The sequence below is a fragment of the Temnothorax americanus genome, unplaced genomic scaffold (genome assembly GCF_048541705.1).
Source record: "Temnothorax americanus isolate GAGA-0224 unplaced genomic scaffold, ASM4854170v1 Scaffold91, whole genome shotgun sequence".
In the NCBI taxonomy this organism is placed as follows: Eukaryota; Metazoa; Arthropoda; class Insecta; order Hymenoptera; family Formicidae; genus Temnothorax; species Temnothorax americanus.
Window position 1 is genome coordinate 394,169 of NW_027509814.1, and position 21,112 is coordinate 415,280.

General features: G+C 44.0%; 2 protein-coding genes across 5 annotated transcripts in view; one reads left to right on the forward strand and one right to left on the reverse strand.

Annotated features, from left to right (window-relative positions):
* LOC143908304 (protein Fe65 homolog) overlaps positions 1 to 17,589 on the forward strand; it is a 171,798-nt gene extending 154,209 nt beyond the window's left edge. The window contains exons 4-15 of the mRNA XM_077425922.1: positions 4,302 to 4,469; positions 6,970 to 7,199; positions 7,896 to 8,014; positions 8,197 to 8,309; positions 8,403 to 8,601; positions 8,854 to 8,981; positions 9,222 to 9,227; positions 9,342 to 9,592; positions 9,837 to 10,039; positions 10,133 to 10,309; positions 10,395 to 10,565; positions 10,804 to 17,589. Coding sequence (XP_077282048.1) covers positions 4,302 to 4,469; positions 6,970 to 7,199; positions 7,896 to 8,014; positions 8,197 to 8,309; positions 8,403 to 8,601; positions 8,854 to 8,981; positions 9,222 to 9,227; positions 9,342 to 9,592; positions 9,837 to 10,039; positions 10,133 to 10,309; positions 10,395 to 10,544 — 1,744 coding nt within the window. The 3' untranslated portion in view covers positions 10,545 to 10,565; positions 10,804 to 17,589. The remainder of the gene's footprint in view (positions 1 to 4,301; positions 4,470 to 6,969; positions 7,200 to 7,895; positions 8,015 to 8,196; positions 8,310 to 8,402; positions 8,602 to 8,853; positions 8,982 to 9,221; positions 9,228 to 9,341; positions 9,593 to 9,836; positions 10,040 to 10,132; positions 10,310 to 10,394; positions 10,566 to 10,803) is intronic.
* Positions 17,433 to 21,112, reverse strand: part of LOC143908302 (bicaudal D-related protein homolog) — a 29,677-nt gene continuing 25,997 nt past the window's right edge. For all 4 annotated transcript variants that reach the window (XM_077425916.1, XM_077425917.1, XM_077425915.1 and 1 more), the window contains exon 7: positions 17,433 to 21,107. In XM_077425916.1, coding sequence (XP_077282042.1) covers positions 20,484 to 21,107 — 624 coding nt within the window. In that variant the 3' untranslated portion in view covers positions 17,433 to 20,483. The remainder of the gene's footprint in view (positions 21,108 to 21,112) is intronic.

Here is a 21,112-nt window from a genome sequence, read left to right on the forward strand (position 1 = left end):
TATTTGGAGAAAGCGGGGGCAAGCCTCACCGAAGCTCTCGAGGCTTCCTCCCATCGGATCGGGCAGAACTTAATTACCTCGGCGGGCTGTATGCGGCACCGCCAGCCACTCGAAGGGTGAAAGGGCCGCAGGGAATACCTCCCCTAGCTTCGACAAGGCCTAACTAGCGATCCTACGTGTTCTAGGTAGCCAACCTAGCCAATAAGAGACCAAGCCTCGTAATATCGCGCATCCATCTACCTAATACACCTACACTACTGTCGCGATTCTTCTCGCGGAGGAAAACGAGCTCTCGTTCCATAGGTTCGACCTGTTCATTCGGCCCCGTAGATCCTCGCGAACTCGCAATCTTCGGAGATGATCCCCCACGTAATACGCTCGCCGATTGCTCGTCAATCGCGTCGACAAAGTCGATCTCGACCAATCAGCCCGGAAAGGCGGCGAAAATGACGGCGGCTTTGTCGATACCACGGCGATCCGTATCGCCTGCTCTCGGTGTGTACGGCATGTATGTGGCGTGCATATACGTGTATATGTGTGCGTGCGAATGCGGTGGTAGCTGTGCGCTCGAAATGGGGTGACGTTGGCGGGTGAGCGCCGCACAGTGGTCGAGGGTTGTGCCGTGGGGTAGAGACGTGGAGGGTGGGTTGGGTGGTTGCTGGTAGTGTGTATTGATCGAGCGAGGAGAGGAGCAGCCCGACTCTCTTTCTCTCTTTCCCATTCTCTCTCTCTCTCTCTCTCTCTCTCTCTCTCTTTCTCTTTCTCTTTCTCTTTCTCTTTCACTTTGCGCCGCACTCCGCGTGGACGTCCATCTACCTACACGGTGTTTCGGCCGTGCGCCACTTTTTCCTCTCTGGACTCTCTCTCGCCTTTTTTCCCTCTCTGCCCCTTTCTCTTTTAACTCCCTTCGCGCAAATCGCCTCTCGCTGATGTCCACGTCACGGTCGATCGGCCGTTGTTTCTGCCGATCGACAAACACCGACAGCGAATTACAGACGCCCAGGAGGGCCCGATACCCGACCTTCTCGACACTCAGCAACCTCTACGTTTGTCCTTCCTTCACTCACTCTCTCATTCTCTCTCTCTCTCTCTCTCTCTCTCTCTCTCTCTCTCTCTCTCTCTCTCGTCCGTGAAGCGTTTGTCGGATTCCATTAATAGGGGAGAGCCGATCGTCGGCTATGTGGATATATTGACAGAATGCAGGGCGCGTTAAGGTTCGACGCGGCACGAATCCAAAGGATGAACAATATTATTAATGGCGTCAGTATTTAAGCTTCTCTTTTCGTGATTTTTTCTTGTCATTTCATGATATCTTTTCGCGCTTTATATAATTGCGGAAACGATTTCTTTGTCTCGTGCCTTACCTGACGATTTAATTCACGCTTCCCTGAAAAGGGTCGCGATTTATGACGATAGTAATGTAATCAAAAGATAATGATCCGCGTTCTCGAGCAGAAACCATAAAATTACGAATACTGTAATCATGGTGGCAGCGCGAGATAGACACGAGCGGAAAAGGAGGGGGAGGCTTGCAGGCGTAATTTACGACCCAGCCAGGTGCGTCAGAAGTTGCTCACCTTACGACCTAATTGGGTTTAATTACACCTGACTGAAAGTTACGGCGATGCGCGCGTGTACGCTGGATTACAATTACCGTCCCGCGGCAGCTGATTTAAGTTGCATCGCGATCAGTTTATCCTTGCTCCTTGCCAGCTAGCGCGATACACCGTGAATTTTCCAAAGGTGCGTGCGCGCGAATAACTAAAAGATGTTCTTTTTTAAGTTTTCAATTTCTCCGACACCTCTCCTTCTTCTCTCTCACATCTCTCCTATTTCGTCTTACGAGGTGGTCCGCGTTCCGTTATCGCATTGTCATCGATTCGCGACCATCCGAGACGAATCTAGGAATGTCTCGGCCGCTCAAATTGACCGCCATCGTCGTCTCCGTTCAAGACGATCGCGTTGATCTTGTAACGCCATACGGAACACGTCGATCGATCGACGCGACCGGTGTCAATAACCCGATATTCTCGATACTACTGCCGCCAATCCCGGGATTAACGGAATTAATAACGATCCTCGACTATAGCGTTATCGGCGAGAACCGAGTTAACGTTCCTCGAAAACGAATTACGTCAATGCGTCAATATCGCGATTTCATTTCCGATAAAACGCTCGTCGGTCCTCTCTGCTCGATTTCCTCGTACCCGATACGATATTACCGGAATTAATAACGCGTTTAATAACCGAGCGCGCGTCACGCCGCTCATAACATTTGTAATTCGATAGATCGTTGCGTCCGATTGTCCGGCGACTCGACGTATCCGAAATTCCGGGGAGGAGTGCCAACGATGCCGAAAGGATTCCCCGGGTGTTAATCGACGATCGACGTCGGTATTCGTCCCGCAGACACGTCCGATGTCTCATCGATCGCGTTCTCGCGCCCTAATACAAAATACAAGGGTACTACTCCCCCGAAACTTCTGGCGAATTTCCAAGGCACCCCTCGTGCCGTCGCTAACCCACATATTTACGCGAAATTATGTCGTTCGGTGTCGCGTGTCGTCATCGTCGTCGTCGTCGTCTGCGTCGCCTCTTTTGTAAATTCAGTTACATTTTGTTCTTTTCTTTTATGGATATAAGACTAAAAAGTTATGCCGCTGCCCGATTTATTCACGTCTTCGAGCGGTCTTCTTCAACCACGTTCGATATTTTCTTGACGTTGCAACACGCGGAGAAAAGTTCGAAAATTTCTTTCCATAGCACGTTACACGCGCAGTTCTCGAAATTACAAGCGGCGAGAAGTAGGTTCGCCAATTAGCGGCACGTACGAGAAATTATCGCGATTATTATCGGGCAATTAACAAAGTCGGGGAATACCGAGTGTGTATCGAGTGTGTATCCGCCCGATTCCTAACGAGGATTGTGTAATAGATGTGACGCAATAACGTAGCAGAAACTCAAATTCTTCTTAACAACCGCGCAATCTTTGCTAAAGGGAATTGAGTTTGATCGCCGATAATACAGAAACGACCCCTGCACTGCACCCGAGAGCGTGGCGGAAGGGTTAAACGCGAGGGGAGAAGCAATAAGTGTCACGCAGCCTGCACCCGCGGGATAAAATTTCAGACTGCCAGCCTAAACGAGGATGCACTTTAATAATTTTATTTCATAAAGTTTCTATAAAAAATGACGGAAACTTTTTGCTATAATGTTACTACATCATTCTTTATTTACAAATAAAATAATTCCTCTTTGGTAACTTCGATAAAGTTATTGCAGATTGTCTATTTGATCGATGTAAAATGAAATAACAATTGTATATGATTCTACTAAATTTGAAGAGAACCTAAAGAGAGAAACACAGTATAATGTGTGTCGTTGTTCTTGCGCAAACATTTTTATTTCCGTTCACTCTAAAACTTTTAACATCGTCTTTCGAGCGGAGTAAGTCAAGTCGACGCCGAGGAAAAGTTTTCGCTCACGGACTGACGTAGCTGGTTATAATCCCGCCGATTAAAGACCTCGAAGTCTAGAATCCCGTATTCCTTGACTTGAGTGCGTTCAAAGGGAACCGTGGGCCCTTAGGTACCACCTCTAACGCCCGAACGATACTCAAGAGAGGCAGCTGGCGTTAGTCAGCAAACCCGCTCGACTAATCCCTTAATTACTTCGACATGGTTAGCGACCCTGTACTAACCACGTCGGTGCCTGGCACTGTTCCCCGATCGTTAATTAAAATGCCTTGCAGCCGCGCGATCCCCATCCGCGAGGAAAGGAGTGCGTGCGCTCGCAGGGAGAGTACATCCCGGAGTAAACGAGTATAAAATAATAAATTACATAATATTTTATTTTAATAGCGCTTTGCGTCGACTTCGTGGTTATCGCGCTTAAATTATGCCACGCAATTTATAAAAAAATACGTCAAAATATGTAAAAACGTATATAAAAACAGATATCCGCGATAATAAAACCGAGCATTTTTAATTATTTAGGATTAACGTTATCGCGACAATAATATATCGTACTTATTTATTAAAAAATAAAACACCAAAGAGTGTAATATCTCTAGAAATATATAGTAAAACTTAGTAATTGAATATTAGAAGCTCAGCTTAACCCTTAAATGCTCGAATCTCTTTATTACGAAATGATTCAACGTGAACGATGAAGGGAATCGCTTAACCGTTTAAGGGTTAATAAGCGAGCGATGCTCGTGCAATTACGACAGGCGTTGCCATTATCCACCAGGTACATTCATATTCCCCTTGTAATGCGTTGCATGAACGATGCTGATTCAGGTACGGCTGCGAGGGTGTGGCGGAGTCCGCTCTCGTCGACGACACCCTCAACGGGAATCCCCGCTCGTCGTCCACGTCGTCGTCGAGCGCGATCCTGCCTCAGTCTCACGCCCTTCAGTCGGAATCCGCGGGATCGATCGACGCTACGGACACTTCCGGGTCGAGAAAGTACGTACGAACACACTCCCTCGTGGTCTCGTGATACCCTATTTTCCCCACCCACCTCCACCCCCCCCTTGCAGATAATGATCCGCTTGCCATCACCGTCCCATCGCTTCCCTTTTGTGTGCCCAAGTTGTTGCTTCTGTTTGTTTTCGCTGTAACGAACGACGTCCTCTCATCGAAACGGAACGCCTCCCGTTCTCGCGCAAGCGAGATCCTATACAGCAGATTGCCCCGCTGCTGTTTGTAGACGTGTACTCGCGTAGTCGCTTGATACTGCGCGACGGATACGAGTATCGAGGGTGTTAAAGGGACGAATCGCTAGCGTTGAGCCGAGAAATCCGCACCGACGACGTCCGAGAGCGCACCATTATATGCTTGGCTTCGATTGAACCGCGACGTTGCATCGCATGTCAACGTAAAATTTTCCCTATCTTGTGAGAGAACGTTGGATTTATTTTCACGCGATTTGTTTCCGCGATACCTATATTTTTTTACGACGTAGGTGTGCGTATCTCCGGGCACAATTTTCCGCAGTTTTACCATCATGCCCTCTTAGCTTCCGCGCGTTGATCTGATCAGGCGCGATAATCGCGTATCTCAGAAAGTGAAATAATATTATTTGTCTAGGACACTGTATAATAGGACCCTTGTATCACAAAGTAAAATAGACTTTTCCAAAGATGTTTTCTTCTGTGCACTTTGTTTTAAAAAATGCATAGCACTCTGTTTGCGGTGAAAGCGAATGAATAGTCAGTACGAGTGCGACGTTACACACAGAAAATACGCGAGTATTGACTTGCGCCAGGGCTTGCTTCGTATCGCATTTGTTCACGGTGTGAAATCACGATAACAATCACGTTTCTGCGCTGACGTAGCCGCAATGCGTGATAAATGGACTATGATGAACAGTTCTGAATGATTAGGGACCATTGAACTGTCCTGCGAGGACGTTTAGCGCGTAAAGCCGGATATAGACAAAGCAAACGAGCGCGAACAAACATATATGTACAGCTTGCTTGAGATGAGCTCCCATACGGCGCCGTCAGTACTCAATGCGAGTCGTTCATTCGTGTTTATTCACGCTCGTTGGCTACGTTTGATTCGAGGTTTGACTGTTGAAATTTTTTTTTGTTAAATTAAAGATCATTTTGCGTTTATCTGCAAAACATCCCGAGTGGGATTACGCTCAAAATCTCTCCTCACTTATAGAACGTACGTTTGACGGACACCTGTTACAATCCCTTCACCGCGATTTATTTTCAGTCATTTCAACTTTGTGCGGGGGCCCCTCAGCCCCTCGCGAACGTCCACGGTACATAATTCTACATCATTTCCAACTACGAAAGCGTAATTTCTCCTCGCCCTCTCGCGCAAAGAACGTTTTATTTTACAACCGCCGTAAATAATCTCTCCTGCCCGGCCGGGACTCGTGTCGCACCCGAGCTTCGATTAGCACGCGAGGATTTCTCGTGCGGCGGCGGCGGTTGCGATAACGGGGTGCTCCGTCGTCGGTGGGATCGATATAGCGGTTTTACGAGCGAGACGATACGGCCGATCAGACGATCTAACGAGCGGAAATCAATTTGTCATTCCGCCGTGGCCGATGACACGCGTCCTCTCCGCGAATGCCCAACGAAACGGCGCGCGGCCGAGCGATTCGAGCGTTTCGCGAGACGAAACACGGTCGGACGAACGCGGCGCGATAAATCAAGCTGCTTATTTCGGCGATCGTGATTCGCCATGAAACGTCGTGAACTGGAATTTCCCGAAGTCACGCGAGCGCGCGACCACAATCGCGTTATTCTCATGACGAATCGCGCGATATAACACGACGAGAGAGGAAAAGAGAGAAAGAGCGGACAGAATTTCAGTGGATAACGCTGTCGCGTGACCGCCTCGTGACACACGCTGCAAGACAAATTTAAACAAATAAAACGCAGTCGGGTTTGAGAAATCGTCGTTAAACGACATTTTTAGATCCAAAGTGAAATAACAATGGACGTTTTTTTTTTTTTTTTTTTCCGAAGTTGCACATTGCAATGCAATTTGTAGCTTGCACTGTATATTATCGCTAGTTTCCTTGTTGAACCCAAGAGCTGTGACTCGCTACTTCCGCTCTGCAGTTCTTACAAGTTGTATCAATTTTTATTAACGCTAGCTTTAGCTCTTTATTTTTCTTTTTGTACCACAAATGCACGATAAACGCAGAAGATAAACATATTTTTGCGAATGTACGAATTTGAAGATGTGCATTTCTTATTGCTTGTGATTGCGATAATAAAAAAAAAATCATGAATATGCCTGTTTGAAGAAGTAGCCAGACTCTTTAAAAATTGTCCGAATTCTCTCGAGGCTTTCTTTAGAGTCGTGTTTTTTTTAACCAAGAGTCTAGACTTTTGTATTGCTTGAGTATTCAGTGGACATCGCGTTAGCGCAATTGAACCTTCGAAGCAAACCGAAACGCCGTTTCATGACCCTGGTTTTTCTTGGCTTTGCACCACAGTTATTGCGAGAAACCCGACAACGAGACCGCAGAGATGGGCGGCGTGCCGCACGTGGAGGGTGGCCTGAACAGCGAGCTGTACGCGGTGCCGGTGAAACGGCGACAGCCGAAGGACCAGAAGAACAATGCGATTCTGCAGAACAATACCCAGGAGAAACCGTCGGACGTGGACAGCACCGATTCCGAGGATAAGGACGAGAACCTGCCGCCCGGCTGGCAGAAGCACGAAGGTAGATATCGGAGTGGAGCTACACCAAATAGCGAAAAAGATCTGGCTTCAAATAATTAAGATTGCCTTCAGTTTTGTTTTGATTGTTTTCTATATTAATCGCAAAAAATTTTTTAACTCGTCAGGAACTTTTAGATTCTCTTGTGCGAGGAATTGGGTCAGATCTATTAATTATATCGAGATAAAAACGGGCTGGAAATGAATGGAAATGTTGACGTGGAGAAATAAAAATTTCCCAGATTTTTCAATAATTGTTTTCGAAAGTCTAGCATTTTCTCGGAAGTTCCGGATGCTTGAACACATCACGACGATCGATACCGGCGTGCCGGAAAAAGCTCGTATTTAACGTTAAATGCAGCCGTATACGATTATCAGTCCGTGATAGCGAGTGCGATTTTCGTATCAAACCGATGCTTCCGGAAATGTGGCAGGGATTTAGATAATACTCGGTAGAGAAAGAAAATTGCTAAAGTTCGAGATAATACGATATAAAAATGAGTTAAGTTAAAAATACATTTAACAGATGCGATATCGACGTTTCCCCATTTTTCCAGGCTTCTCGTTTTATCCATTTTTCATGTCTACTTTTATTAGTAAAACGGTATTGATGAAATTGATAATCGATAATTAGTTATCGCGGCTATCATAAATTGTAGCTTTCGAATTTTATTGACGATCGGATCGAATGCTATTTTAGATGAGAATGGACCTTATTATTGGCATGTAAAAAGCGGAAACATACAGAGAGAACCGCCGGAGGCTCCTCTGCATTCGAAAACGGAGGCGCGTCGGAGCCTCGTCAAGGATAATGATAGTGTGAGTAAAATAATTTGCTGAAATATCTGAAAATCACGTAACGTATTTTATTGTACACGAATAAATTATTAGTAAAACGCACATTGTTGTTATTATGTATATAATATACGTTATCACGTGTATTGACTCGCGGTATTCTATGTCTCATATCGTAATTTTCGTTTCTAACGTTAATGTTGTAGATAAACAATTTTCACACTTTGAGCGGTATGGTGAACACAGTAACTCGCAGCAACACAAGTTCAGCCCTGGACCAGGAATTGGAGAACAAGAGGAAGGTGGAATTGGCGCTCAAGTAAGCGAACGTACTCTCGATTAGTCTACAAGTTTTTTTCGCAGGTCTTTCCGTCTATTCATTTTTATTTATTTTTCTTTTTTATTTTCTCAGACGAAGAAGCTATCCTGCTAGAGCGGACTCCGAGGGCAGGGATAAGCCGATCAGATTCGCCGTGAGATCCTTGGGTTGGACGGAGATCGCGGAAGAGGATCTAACACCCGAGAGGAGCAGCAAGGCTGTCAACAAATGCATCGTGGACCTCTCACTCGGTAGAAACGATCTTTTGGACGTCGTTGGACGATGGGGCGATGTAAGTTTCTTCAGAAAGAAACTAAGTAGATTAAATTCGTATTATTAATTGTGAACTTAAAAATGTGCGGGCAATGGAAAAACGATGAACTCTCAGTGTACTTAACAAATGATAAGATCCAAAATGAGCGATATAAGCTGTAAAAGAATATTTATAGGACTTTTAATCCCTTAAATGGCTAGTGAGGTATACTGATTTCGATTTTGCTGCGCAATAAGCACGCGATGAAAGATATATTACGAAATATTTCAGGGCAAGGATCTATTTATGGACTTGGACGAGGGCGCGCTCAAGCTGATCGATCCGGAGAATCTTACCGTACTTAATACACAGCCTATTCATACAGTTAGAGTATGGGGCGTAGGAAGAGACCACTGTCGGTGAGTTTATTATTAATTATGTTTAAAATAATCAAGGCAAAATTAATTGTTTTATAGAATCTTGTAAAATCTCGAATTTGGCAATTTTTATATAATAAATATCAAACGTTATTTATATATATATATATATATATATATATATATATATATATACATACACGGCGTATATATGTGTTTATTCTACTAATATATTTACATCGTTTTCATGAATGTCTGCTCTTCTTTGGACGGATCTAATAGCGAAAGGTAAGTTGTACAACGATGTAAATTATCGCCTGAAGTAAAGTAAAGAGTACAATTAGAGAGCAAAAACTCTCACCCTGACAAACATTCGATTTTTAAGTGCATTATTACTTTCAGGGACTTCGCTTACGTAGCAAGAGACCGATCGACCAGGAAACACATGTGCCATGTGTTTCGTTGCGACATACCGGCGCGCACGATCGCAAATACGCTTCGCGACATTTGCAAGAAGATAATGATCGAGCGTTCCCAGCATCAGACTCTCGCGAAACCGGTGGACATCAACGGCCGGACGAGTCTCGCTACGAGACCTACGAATCTGCCCACGGAACATCGGCGCTTCCACAGAAACGGCCAGGCACTAGTCAGTAAGTAACCCAAATGAGTTCGAATTAGATTGTTTGCTTTAGTATATCTCCAAAAAAATTAAATGTTTTATTAAACATATTTATCACGAAATACATTTATAAAAAATATCTTGTTCAATAAATTGACGAAAACATTTAATCTCCAAACAGGGATTAAAAATCAGATTTTAATAAAAAAAAATATTGCTTGGAAGTGACAGATAAGCTAAACAAGAAGTTAAATAATCTTCATATTTTTGCGCAGCACAATCTTTCCCAACACCGATGGAGGAACCGAAGAAGGTGTTGCGAGCACAGTATCTCGGATCCATGCAAGTTACTCAGGCGACCGGCATGGAAGTGCTGAACGAGGCGATAGAACATATCGTGGCGAACACGCCGATCAATCAATGGCGAAACGTCAACGTCGCCGTAGCTCCTAGCATGATTTCCATTCTTACGCCGAACGTGAGTAAATTAAAGGATACCGGCGTTCAAGTATTTGAAAAATTAATGAAAGTGCAATCCACACATTATTCGTAACGATCGTAATCTCCTCAGGACGACAAACTCATCACCGAATGTCGAGTACGCTACTTGTCATTCCTCGGTATTGGACGCAACGTGAAGCAATGCGCTTTCATCATGCACACCGCACAGGACTTGTTTATCGCACACGTCTTCAACTGCGAGCCCAGTAGCGGAGCCCTCTGCAAGACGATTGAAGCCGCTTGCAAGGTGAGAATCCTCCCTCGAGGACCCTGCAAATCCGCTTAACTAAATTGAAACATTAAATGAAGGAGATGTTCCGTTTCTGTTTAAGCTGAGGTATCAGAAATGCTTGGACGCACATCCACAAGGCTTCAGAAACGCCAGCAGTCTCAATACTCCGAGCGGCAGAGGTTTAGGTGCGACTTTGAAGTCTCTAGTTGGATCTTTGACTGGCCGTAGAAGCAAGCAGGGCGAGTCCTGAGACGAGGCTCTCTCGCTGCAGGTAAATTACTTTCGGATTATCAAGCTGTCCTCCCCAATGTTAAAAAGTTTTATCATCAATTAATCAATAATCTTTATCGGACCAAGAAATTTAGATAAATATATACAAAAATACATAATTAGTTTTCTCGTAACTATTACAAGAAAGAATAGAATTGTTGGGGACAGGAATATTTTAACACAAGCGGTTGAATATCTTGGATTATAATCAGATCAGTCCCCCGATTGTCCGATGTTAGGAACTCTGGCCACTGCCTGCTGAGCGAGAGGTGATTCGACACAGGCATCTGCAGTCGCCTTTGACGCTCAAGTACTTCGGCGGCTCGCCACCGAGCGCGTCCCTCAAGTCGTTGCTGTCACCCTCCCTGGACACCAGGCGTATCCAGTTCGCCCGTTGGGAAAGCAACCCGTAGAGAAGCACGGGGAGCGAGCCTGATGTGCCGGGAGGCGGCCATAGGGCGAATGGATATTCTCTTTACAACGTAAGCGACTGAATTTCGCGAAAAATTGCGCAGAGTGCTATACCAATACCACAGCTATAGTGGACTACGCTTACCTATGTCGATATGATGTTATGTATGTTAACGCAATGAGTCTGATGAAAGGAGAGAGGGTGTCGCGAGTTTGTCGCGTTCCGTCGAGAGACAGGGACGACATCGAGACGCGTTGATCCTATCGCGGAAATCCTTAGGAGGCAGCGTATATCAGCTTGTGGGCAACATTCGCGAGAGATCAATAAGTAGAAAGCTCGGGGGAAGGGTAGGGGAGGCGGAAATGGGGAGAAGAAAGCGAAAGAATCGGAAGAGTTCGAAGAGCAAAAATTGTATATACAAGATCGTGATTATCGCGCTAATTGTAAGTTTAATCAACTCGCTTGCTTGAGCGGGAGAGGTGAGGTGAAGGAACCCCGCCGGTGGGATCTCGCGAGCGAATCAAGTCGTGTATGTGTGTGTGCGTGTCTGAGAGTGAATGAGCTCTGCAATTAGTGTAGTAGTAAGCGTATATCCGCGAAGGCATTCGAGGTGATTCGAGGGGAGCCATAGAGAGCTTGCATATATATAAATATAATATATAACACATACACGTGCGTGTGTAATCTCGGGTTATACGGATTAAAGAAGCGAGATGACGACGACTAGATTGCACGGAGTACATGCGTAGTACACGAGTGCGGAGAACTTCCGCCCGCACACGCATATACATATAATATATGCATACACACACGTACGTACACACAGGCCAGCACCGCGACCGGGTGCCTTTCGTGGACATCGTCGCGTTCTCATTTTGACGATGGTACGTCAATCGAGCGCGATGGATCCGGAGAAACACCCCGCAGATACACGCGCGCGCACGTTTACACGACGGCCGATAGGGAGTTTATTTTTTATGGCGAATTAATAGGAGCTTTACGGGAGAGCTTTTGCAGCACCTCGGAGATCACGAAGCCGATACGACAAATACTTATACCGCGACCGTCCTTTAGACCAGGGGGAGGGCAGGGGGAGGAATGACACTTAGGCGCAAGAGATCAGTGGTGCGCAACGGTATCGAAGCCACATGCGATCGTAGCTGGTCGTTGTATGCGCAAATAACGTTTTACACGACACATTCAGAAGAAGCGTGATAATAACTGTTAAACCGGGAGTAACGACGATATTAGTAATTATTATCGTCCGTGATAATTGTTATCCTCGTAAGCGCAAACGCTAAAATGATAATTGTTACCGCTAGGCGCATCGTAGCACGACGAATCGCAGTTGAAAAAAAAAATCGTATGCATATCAGGCCATTGCAATTTCTCCGATCGCTACCCCAGAGAATAGAGACGCATGCTCGGGATGTACTGCTCGTACCAGAGACATCGTTTTAACACGAGAAACCGGCACGTACGAAGACATTCTCACAGCATCTAGACACACGTCCCACGCACGTAGGAACATGTAACGAGCCACGGGCTGCACTTCGCACTAGCGAACGCCGCTGTCTGGTAGAATTTAGATAGCTGAGAACGTTACATCGGGCACGTCTCGGTGGTAACACTCGTATAAATTCGATTGCATTGCACCGCGAATCCACAATACGTATATCACACGCATGCATACTGATGACGATTAATGCGTGAAGGAGACTCACCGCTGTTTGCTGGTAACAGATACGGAACAATACGATTAGACGAGACGCGTGCTCTCTAATATATTTCTAATTTGTAATCAACCCTCCCTTGATTTCGGCCTGATTTTAATTTTATATGGTGATCATAAAGGATAGCTTGATATGTTAAGGATTTATAGATTGTTCGTCAAATCTCATCTCCCTAAAATAAATCCAAGTGGCACTTATCGACGATTATATCCCAGCAAACCTCAACTAACAATAACATTATATTCCATTTCATCAGAAGTTCTTGGACGAATCCTACAAAATATCTTTGTTTTCTACTTATTCTGTATTATTATTTTATAAAAGGCCTTGTTGTCAAGTTTAAGGCTGCGGTTATCAAGTCTGCCTTCAGTAAGGCATTAATCAAATCTTCCTCGATAGTTTTCATACCAGGATTTCTTTGCATGCTGTAACAGTCTTTGCCAACGTAGCCCAATAACATGGCGTGATTTCTCCTCTTCATTTTTTGTACCATTTTGACTAATTTTTTTAAATTTTTTTTGCAGCGTCGTCTCTTGATAAGTTGACAATACCTCATTGACATTCGTTGAATAAATACTATGGATAATAAAATAGAACAAAGAGCCAATATTAAATTTTGTTTGAAACTGGGAAAGGACTTTGTGTCTGCTATATCCTCTCTACCTTTTTCAAATTGAGTATACCAATCTTTATCATCATCCAAACAATCATATCGTACACTTTCGTTACGATACGAGAAAAGAGTTAAAATTCCGAAAAGAATTAAGTTAATTGCTTTTTATTAATGAACTGAAATTGCTTTCTGCGTCAATACAAATCTCTAAGCAATTACGAAAACCTTAGAAACTGTCCTTGTACACTTCTGTCGCCATCTTTGTTATCTTCGAGCCTACATCCGGTGCCAGTTTTTCAGAACACTGTTGTACTTCTCTTCTTTTATTATCGATTTTAGTGCTTTGAAGAACCAAGTGTCACATGGATTCAGATCATACGAATGCGGGGGACGTTTGAGGGTTTTAATGCCTTTTTCGACCAAAAAATCGCAAACCGTTTTCGATTTGTACCAGGGTGAATTTTTGTGTAATAGGTAGACCCTGGATTTTGGTATTCAGGTCTTACTTTAGCAAATTGTTCCAACAAACGATTTACATTATTTTTATAATCTGATGTTTCTTTCGTGAATTCAAAGTATATATATCCTCTTGAATAAAAAAAAATGATGAGCCATGCTCTTTTAAGGACGGTCTTCTGCAAATTTGTATTTTCTGCGCTTGACGTGGAAGAGTTCTGATTTTCTTCGAGCTTATAATAATAAATACACATTTTCCCACAAATTATAATTTTTTCCGTGAAGGTCGGATCACTTTTGACCTCTTTTAACACGTCGTCACAAAATTTCATTCTGGCATCTTTTTGGTCCTTGTTTGCGCACGGTACGAAGGGTCCATTGTTTGTTAATTTATGTTGGCGCAAACGATTTTGTAAAATTTTTTTTATGGTTTCTTTGGGTATACTGGTGAGCTCATTGATGATTTTTATCGATACATATGGATCTAATTGCAGAATTTCGTGCAGTTCTTGCACGAGGTTGTTTATAGATTTTCATTTCCGACTTGTTGAAGTGTGTGCTATATATTCTCTCCATCTATTTCAAATCGACTATACCAATATTTAATCGTATAATTATCCAAACAATCATTTTCAACGACTTAAAATGTTTGTATAATCCACTGTTTCTTTCGTCATGAATTCAAAGTGGATGTATTCTCTTGAATTAAAGAAAACGATGAGCTATGCTCTCTCAATAAGGGTCTTCTGCATATTCGGCTTTTCTGCGCTCGACGTGGAAGCATCGTCTTCTGCGTTCTGCTTTTCTTTGAGCTTATAGTAATATATGCACATTTTTCCACATATTACAATTTTTTCCATGAATGTCGGATCACTTTTGGCCGCTTCTAACACGTCGACACAAAATTTTATTCTAGCATCTTTTTGGTCCTTGTTTAAACACGGTACGAAGGGTTCGTTCTTTTTCATTTTATATATCGGCGCAAATCCCTTTTTCCCAAATTATATATTGAATATATAAACGTGTGTCTCTCACGCTCGACGTCCGTAAGCAACCTGACTCTCGGAGCACACGCTCCTGTGACGACGTGTCGTACAGTAACGTATTCTCTCGATAGGAGCCCAAATATATTACAAGAACTTGATCCGTTCACTCGTTATTGAGATCTCAAAATCTCGGGGTACTTGGCGCGAGACACTACCGTGTTTCTCGATATGCTGCATGTATTATATTACACATATATTGTTTAGTGGGAAATTATAATATTGATAAAATGTCATTCTTAGTTGATATTTGCTGGGATATATCCTGATGAAAGCGAGTGAGACATGGCTCACACCTGTGAGCCACTGAAATCGCATTCTCCCATTTTTCTCGAGAGGCAGCCTTTCCCATTCGAAGAACGCGGTCCTCGTTGTCCTGCGAGGACGGTCACGTCGTACGAGCCATCGTCGTTGCGAGAGATACAAAGTTGTGCGGGACCCAGAACGAAGATATTTCTATGTAGCGTTATAAGTAAGCGAAAAACAAACAGAAAAAAGCGGAAAGAAGAGAGAGAAGATATAATAGAGCGTTGCGGGAGTGTGTGCGTGAAAGGGATGAGTATGCATGAGTATATTGATCAGGAAGGGCGATTATTATTATTATGTAAATAGTTCATCGCGATATCTCTCTCTTTATCCATCACCATCGACGCGAGATCCTTTCTTCTTTTGTTTCACGATTAATTATTAAAATTAATTTAATGTCGCGTAACATTGCGTTGTACAGTGAACTCGGGAGAGGAATCGCATAGCGGTGTCGCGAGGGGTTGAAGGAGCTCGACGCTGAGATTCGTTCCGCGAAGCTGAGTCGTTCCTGAGAATCGCGAATCCCGACGTAACGTCAATTCGAAGATTCGCAGAAGCGAGAGTCTCGTGAGGGCAAATTTCTGCCCGCGTTTCCTTCAACCCTCTCATTTTTTGTTCTTCTTTTTTCCCCCCTCTCAGAGGAAGAACAGCCTCGAAAAGCGCGCGAGAGAAATTAAGAAGTAGTGTGGCTGTAAATATGATATACACGTGTAGAGAGTAAGGCCGAAGCTATGGAATTTTCATCGGACAGACACGTTCACGGAGAAACGTCATCGCACCGCCCACGTGCCGATGCACCGATCACTCGCATTCACACACACACATACACATACACACATGCACACACGATCCTAAGTAGATACAGCCACGTGTGTGCACAGACGCGTACATGCGAAGGAGAGAAGAACTTACACACTCACACAAATTGCGCATAGCTTAACTGTCTTTTTATATAGGTGTTGACACACGTCGTCACGGGGGGGAAATAATCTCGAATGATGGGTGGGTGGGTGGTCTGGAGCTTGGGGGGAGGGGAGGATGGGTTTTGAGTGGCGTAAGACACGACAAGAGCCACTTATAATTGACATAGCATAGCGAACCTTACTGTATTTACCGTGACATGTAATACCCTTAAACGAAGAAAGAAATGCGAATCTATACTGATAGAAGAAGTTGTTCTGCACAAAAAGAAAAACACGATTGCTTCATCGATAATTATAGTGTCTTTCTCTCTCTCTCTCTCTCTCTCTCTCTCTCTCTCTCTCTCTCTCTCTCTCTCTCTTTTTCTCTCTCTCTCTCTCTCTCTTTCTCTCTGTCTGTCTCTGTCTCTCTTTCTCTACCTTGAGAAGAGTAACGTACCTCTCTCTCTATACCTTTATACTAAGTGCTCTATTGATTATTCGTTTTTTCGACACGAGGGAAGCGCTTTACATTCGACGGGACTCGCCTCGCGACGAGTCCGCCTCATTATTAACGAATTGATTATCGATTTACTCTATGATTACTCACACGCTATCGCCGCTAAAAGCCTCATTGTTATTACATTGTTGTCATGATCAACGTCGTCGTCGCGTTACTATATGGGATACAAATTTAAAGAGCCGCCGTCGTCGTATATTGTCATACTATATATTATATATTGTTACCACACACACACCGAGACACCTTTGAGGAAGGGGTGGGAATCGTGCGAGTGAGAGGTCAGGGAGCCGATGCGGTATGTCCCTGTGGGAGGATTAACTGCCGATTAATTGGGGGATAAGGGTCCTCTTATTGAATTAATCAACATCGGCGATTGGTTCCTACTTGGGCAGCGTACTGCATTTCCGTATGCGATTATACGCGACTTCGCGTGCTGACCTACACCCGTATAAGCGAAACCGGAACGGCTCTCCCCTGAACGATTCTCATTCCAAGGTGTCGCGAGAAACACTTAATTAGGTGAGAAGCGTGTGACGAGGACATCCGAGTTCTGAATACGTCCGCGTTCAGAGCGATTCGCCGGGATCGGGACACGGCGAATTCGCAGCGTGCGAGTAAAACGGGAGCAGCGGGATTCTATCTGAGAACACATTACGCGCATACGTACACACAGAATTTTATAAAGTAAGAATCTCGCTGCGCTTAAAGTAAAAATTAATAAGAAAAAAAATTGGAAGACGAGAAACGGAGTAGAAGAAACGGCGCGTTTCGTGTGCGAGAGGACAAACACTTTGTATGCACCCGCCCCCATTGTTCATGCCCATTTGTATTGCGTAGTTGGACCGATCGGTGATTACGGGTCGGTTACAAGATACTATTATAAATATATATGTATGTGTATATATATATATATATATATATATATATATATATATATATGCACGTATATATATATACATATATATACGAAAAGCAAGACAGAAATGAAACTACTGTAACTACACCTGCCTCTTGTGAATAAATGCCTATTTGTTTCTTTTCACGTGTCTCGTTATTCCCAGCTCGGTGGAGAACCTCGTGCGGCAAGAAGTGAGGTAAGCCGAATCGCCAAACGAAGCAAATTTAACCCCGATGACGAGAATTCTCATTATTTTGGACCTTGCGTTTACTGCCGCAAAAATGCATTTTCTCGTCATGAGATATTTTGCTACATTAAAGTTTTACAATGAATTAATGACTGAAACAAAGTATATTTAGGAGTTTTTGGGTGTGTTGAACATAATTTGGAAATCATATTTGAAAAAAAATGTTTTACAAAAGTTGCTATAAAAGTTTGAAAAAAAAATTTTTTTATTTGACTTGAAATTCGTTATTAGTGTCATAAACTTTATATAAACTTTTATTAATTTTTGAGAATCTTGGTTTTCGGTATTTTAGGATCACTCGAGGAAAATGGCAGTCAAAGGGTTAATTGGATGATCAGTCGACGGATAAATGGAGCTGATAGAAGCGCAAGATGTTCGCAAAACAGATTTTTATTAAATAAATATCGTCGTCGCAGTTTTGATCAGATCAAGAATTATCATACAGTTATCATACAGTTCAACGGTACGCTCGTTCCGAAGAAAAAGAAAAGAAGGAAATTAATGTACAAATTACTTACTATATGTGCGATGAACGCACGCGTGTTCATGTAATGTCTACACGTGAAAGATCACACACGTGCCATCAAACGCGTTGCTTCTCAAGACCAATTATCTGCGAGAACCTTAATGATCCGGTTGCAATCGTCGATTCGATTAATATCATCGTCGTAAAAATATTCCAGTGATATTGCACCATCGTCGCGTTAAAATATCAATGCACTGCAAATCCAAGTGTGTTATTTCAGCTGAAGTTCTAAACACATTTTTTGTCGTTTAAAGGTCGGTTGTTCCAACCTGTTGGTAAGCTAACTAATAGTTAAATCATATGTCTATCTTTGTCTAATGTAAAGGATGAACAAAGACATATATCTATATTTAACTATTAATTATAGTTTACCAACAGGTTGGAACAACCGGCCCTAAATCACATTATTTAACACGATTGAACGTATTAACTTTCAATTTAATATGATTAAATGACGTAATTTAATACGCAAAAAACATGTAAGAAAGAAGAGCTTCACAAGTCAAATGTGTCATGTTTAAACGTTCATGCGTGTAAAAATACACTTGGATTTGTAGTGTGATCACGGCTGGATCGATCGACTTTCATCTCCAAACACTTGCTTATCCTTCTCTCGTTATTTCTCGTTGTATCGCGAACAATTCATTGGTCCTGTCGGACGGAACGGTGGACGGACAGTAATATTCGTCGTCGGCTAATTCAATAGTGAAAGTCATCCAAGCCTGTAAGACTACCTTTAAATACAGATTTATACACAATAAATGCAGGTTTCTTATAAATTACTATTTTCGCGAATTAAAAAAAATTTATTTTAATTTCTCATTCTCTAATACGATCGTTTATTACAAAAGTGACGCTCCCACAACGTGTTAGGAGGCGCACAACATACGATTCTAACGTAAGACACAGCGTATCACAATATTTCATATCAAGAGGAATTCGATATTCCTCGCGTCGCGAAAGAAACGGAGCGAGGGAGCACTCGAGTGACTCCGTTTCATTATTTATCGAGCTGATCGCGAGTCCGTTTCGAAATAAGGAATTTCCACTCGGAGATCGTTTTTTTACCGTGAAGAACGATTCGTTCCACGATGATGAGAATGACAGGACGCGTTTTCGCGCGAGAAAAAGCGGGCTGCTCTTTACCGACCCTAATCAGTCTCGCCGGGACATTAAACCTTTGCGTTCTTTTCGTCACCTTTCGGACGATTAATATCTCCCCGCGTGAAAAAGAGACCGTGACTAGTCTGATTTCGATCGCAGCCAATGGTCCCTCTGATCTTTCGAGAGCGAAGGAACGCGATGCAAAATTAGAAGAACGTCCGCGAAAGGTTTCCCTGAGCTAGAAACGTCAGTCAGACGTTTCGAAAATTTATCTATCGAGGAGAAAAGACGTCGTTCGTAACGGAACTTTAATTTCTGAGAGAACATTAACGACGACTCTCTTTTTTTCGATAATTTTTTTCGATAAATTAGACTTGTCCATCTCGCTGACTCCATTAGCGATCAGCCGCGCAATTTTATGCCGTTAATATTCTTCGCATGAACAGTCTACGCACTGAAGAGAACGATAATGATTACAGCCCGCCGGATTACATCGATCGTGCCGCTCGATAAAAAGTGGCCGACAGAAAACACGGATATCGAGACGAAAGTGATAAATATGATGGCGATAATATTAAACGCATGTCGAGTCGTTTTGGGAAGAACGGTCCGCGACTTTCCCTGGTTTAAGGAACCGTGGAAAGTCGGACGTCCCCGTTTCCGCGAGCGACGCCACTTAAATTCGAATTACGGTTTCGACATAACCATCGGCGCCGATGTAATAGCCTCCCCGCAGTGAGCAACGTTTCTCGCACGCGTCATGCAACGAGATATTTCAACGTTCATGCCGAGACAGGTCCCGAAATTCGCACGAGTCCAGTCTGGCTCGAGCCGCTAATTTTAATAACACAAAGTCGCTTATAGTTTGAGATTAGGTCCAGATGCTTGTCCACACATCGCAACGTGTGTGATGCAAGTGACATCACTTAGGATGACTTTAGCAGAGCACAGGATGTCTGGAACACCGTCACCACTGGGCGATCCTGGGCCGAGCACTATTGAACGGTCCTTGAGAAGGTAAATGTATCTAAATTCACGCTATCTTCTCTTCGTCCCGTTAATGTTCCTTTATGGCTGCACAGGAATCAGAAGTTTAGGTCCACGTCAGTCGCGATCGCTCAGCTCAACGCAGCGAAGCCATCGCGCTGCGTCACTTTCGTCAAAACAGACCGAACATCTTCTTCGTCGAGCTGGTGCTCCTCTTCTTCCTGGCCGGCGCCGACATGTCCGAGTTCTCGCCGTTTTTCGTAGCGACCATCTGCGAGGCCGGGGTCAATTTGCTCCGCACGTGCTCGTCTAGAAGCGCCTGCATGTCCATCTGCCACTGTTCCAGCTGCTGACTGAGCTCGACCTTCTGCTTGATCGCCTCTTTCAACTGACTGTCCGCCTGCAGGATGTCTATCCGCGTTCTGGCCAGCTCCACTTCTACCCTGTTCTGTCGGGCCACCGCCTGATCCCGCACCTTGTAAGCTTTCGCCACGATTTCGTCCTTCGTCAACTCGGAATGCTCCATGTCGCCCCTCGCCCTGTCACGTTCCTCCTTGACGCCGCGCAATTCAGTCTCGCATACGCTCAACTTGCTCGTCAGCTCCAGAACGGCGTCGCCGCGTCGCTTCAGCTCCTCTTCCTGTATCCTGCACTGCTCCCGAGAGTTGTCCAGTTCTTCCCGCACTCTGTGAAGCTCCACTGCCAATCCCAATTCTCCTGGTGCTCCCCTCCCCGACAGCGCGAGGTTGTAGACCTCCTCGACCAGCTCTACCAGCGCACCTGATGGGCAATTCGTCTGCG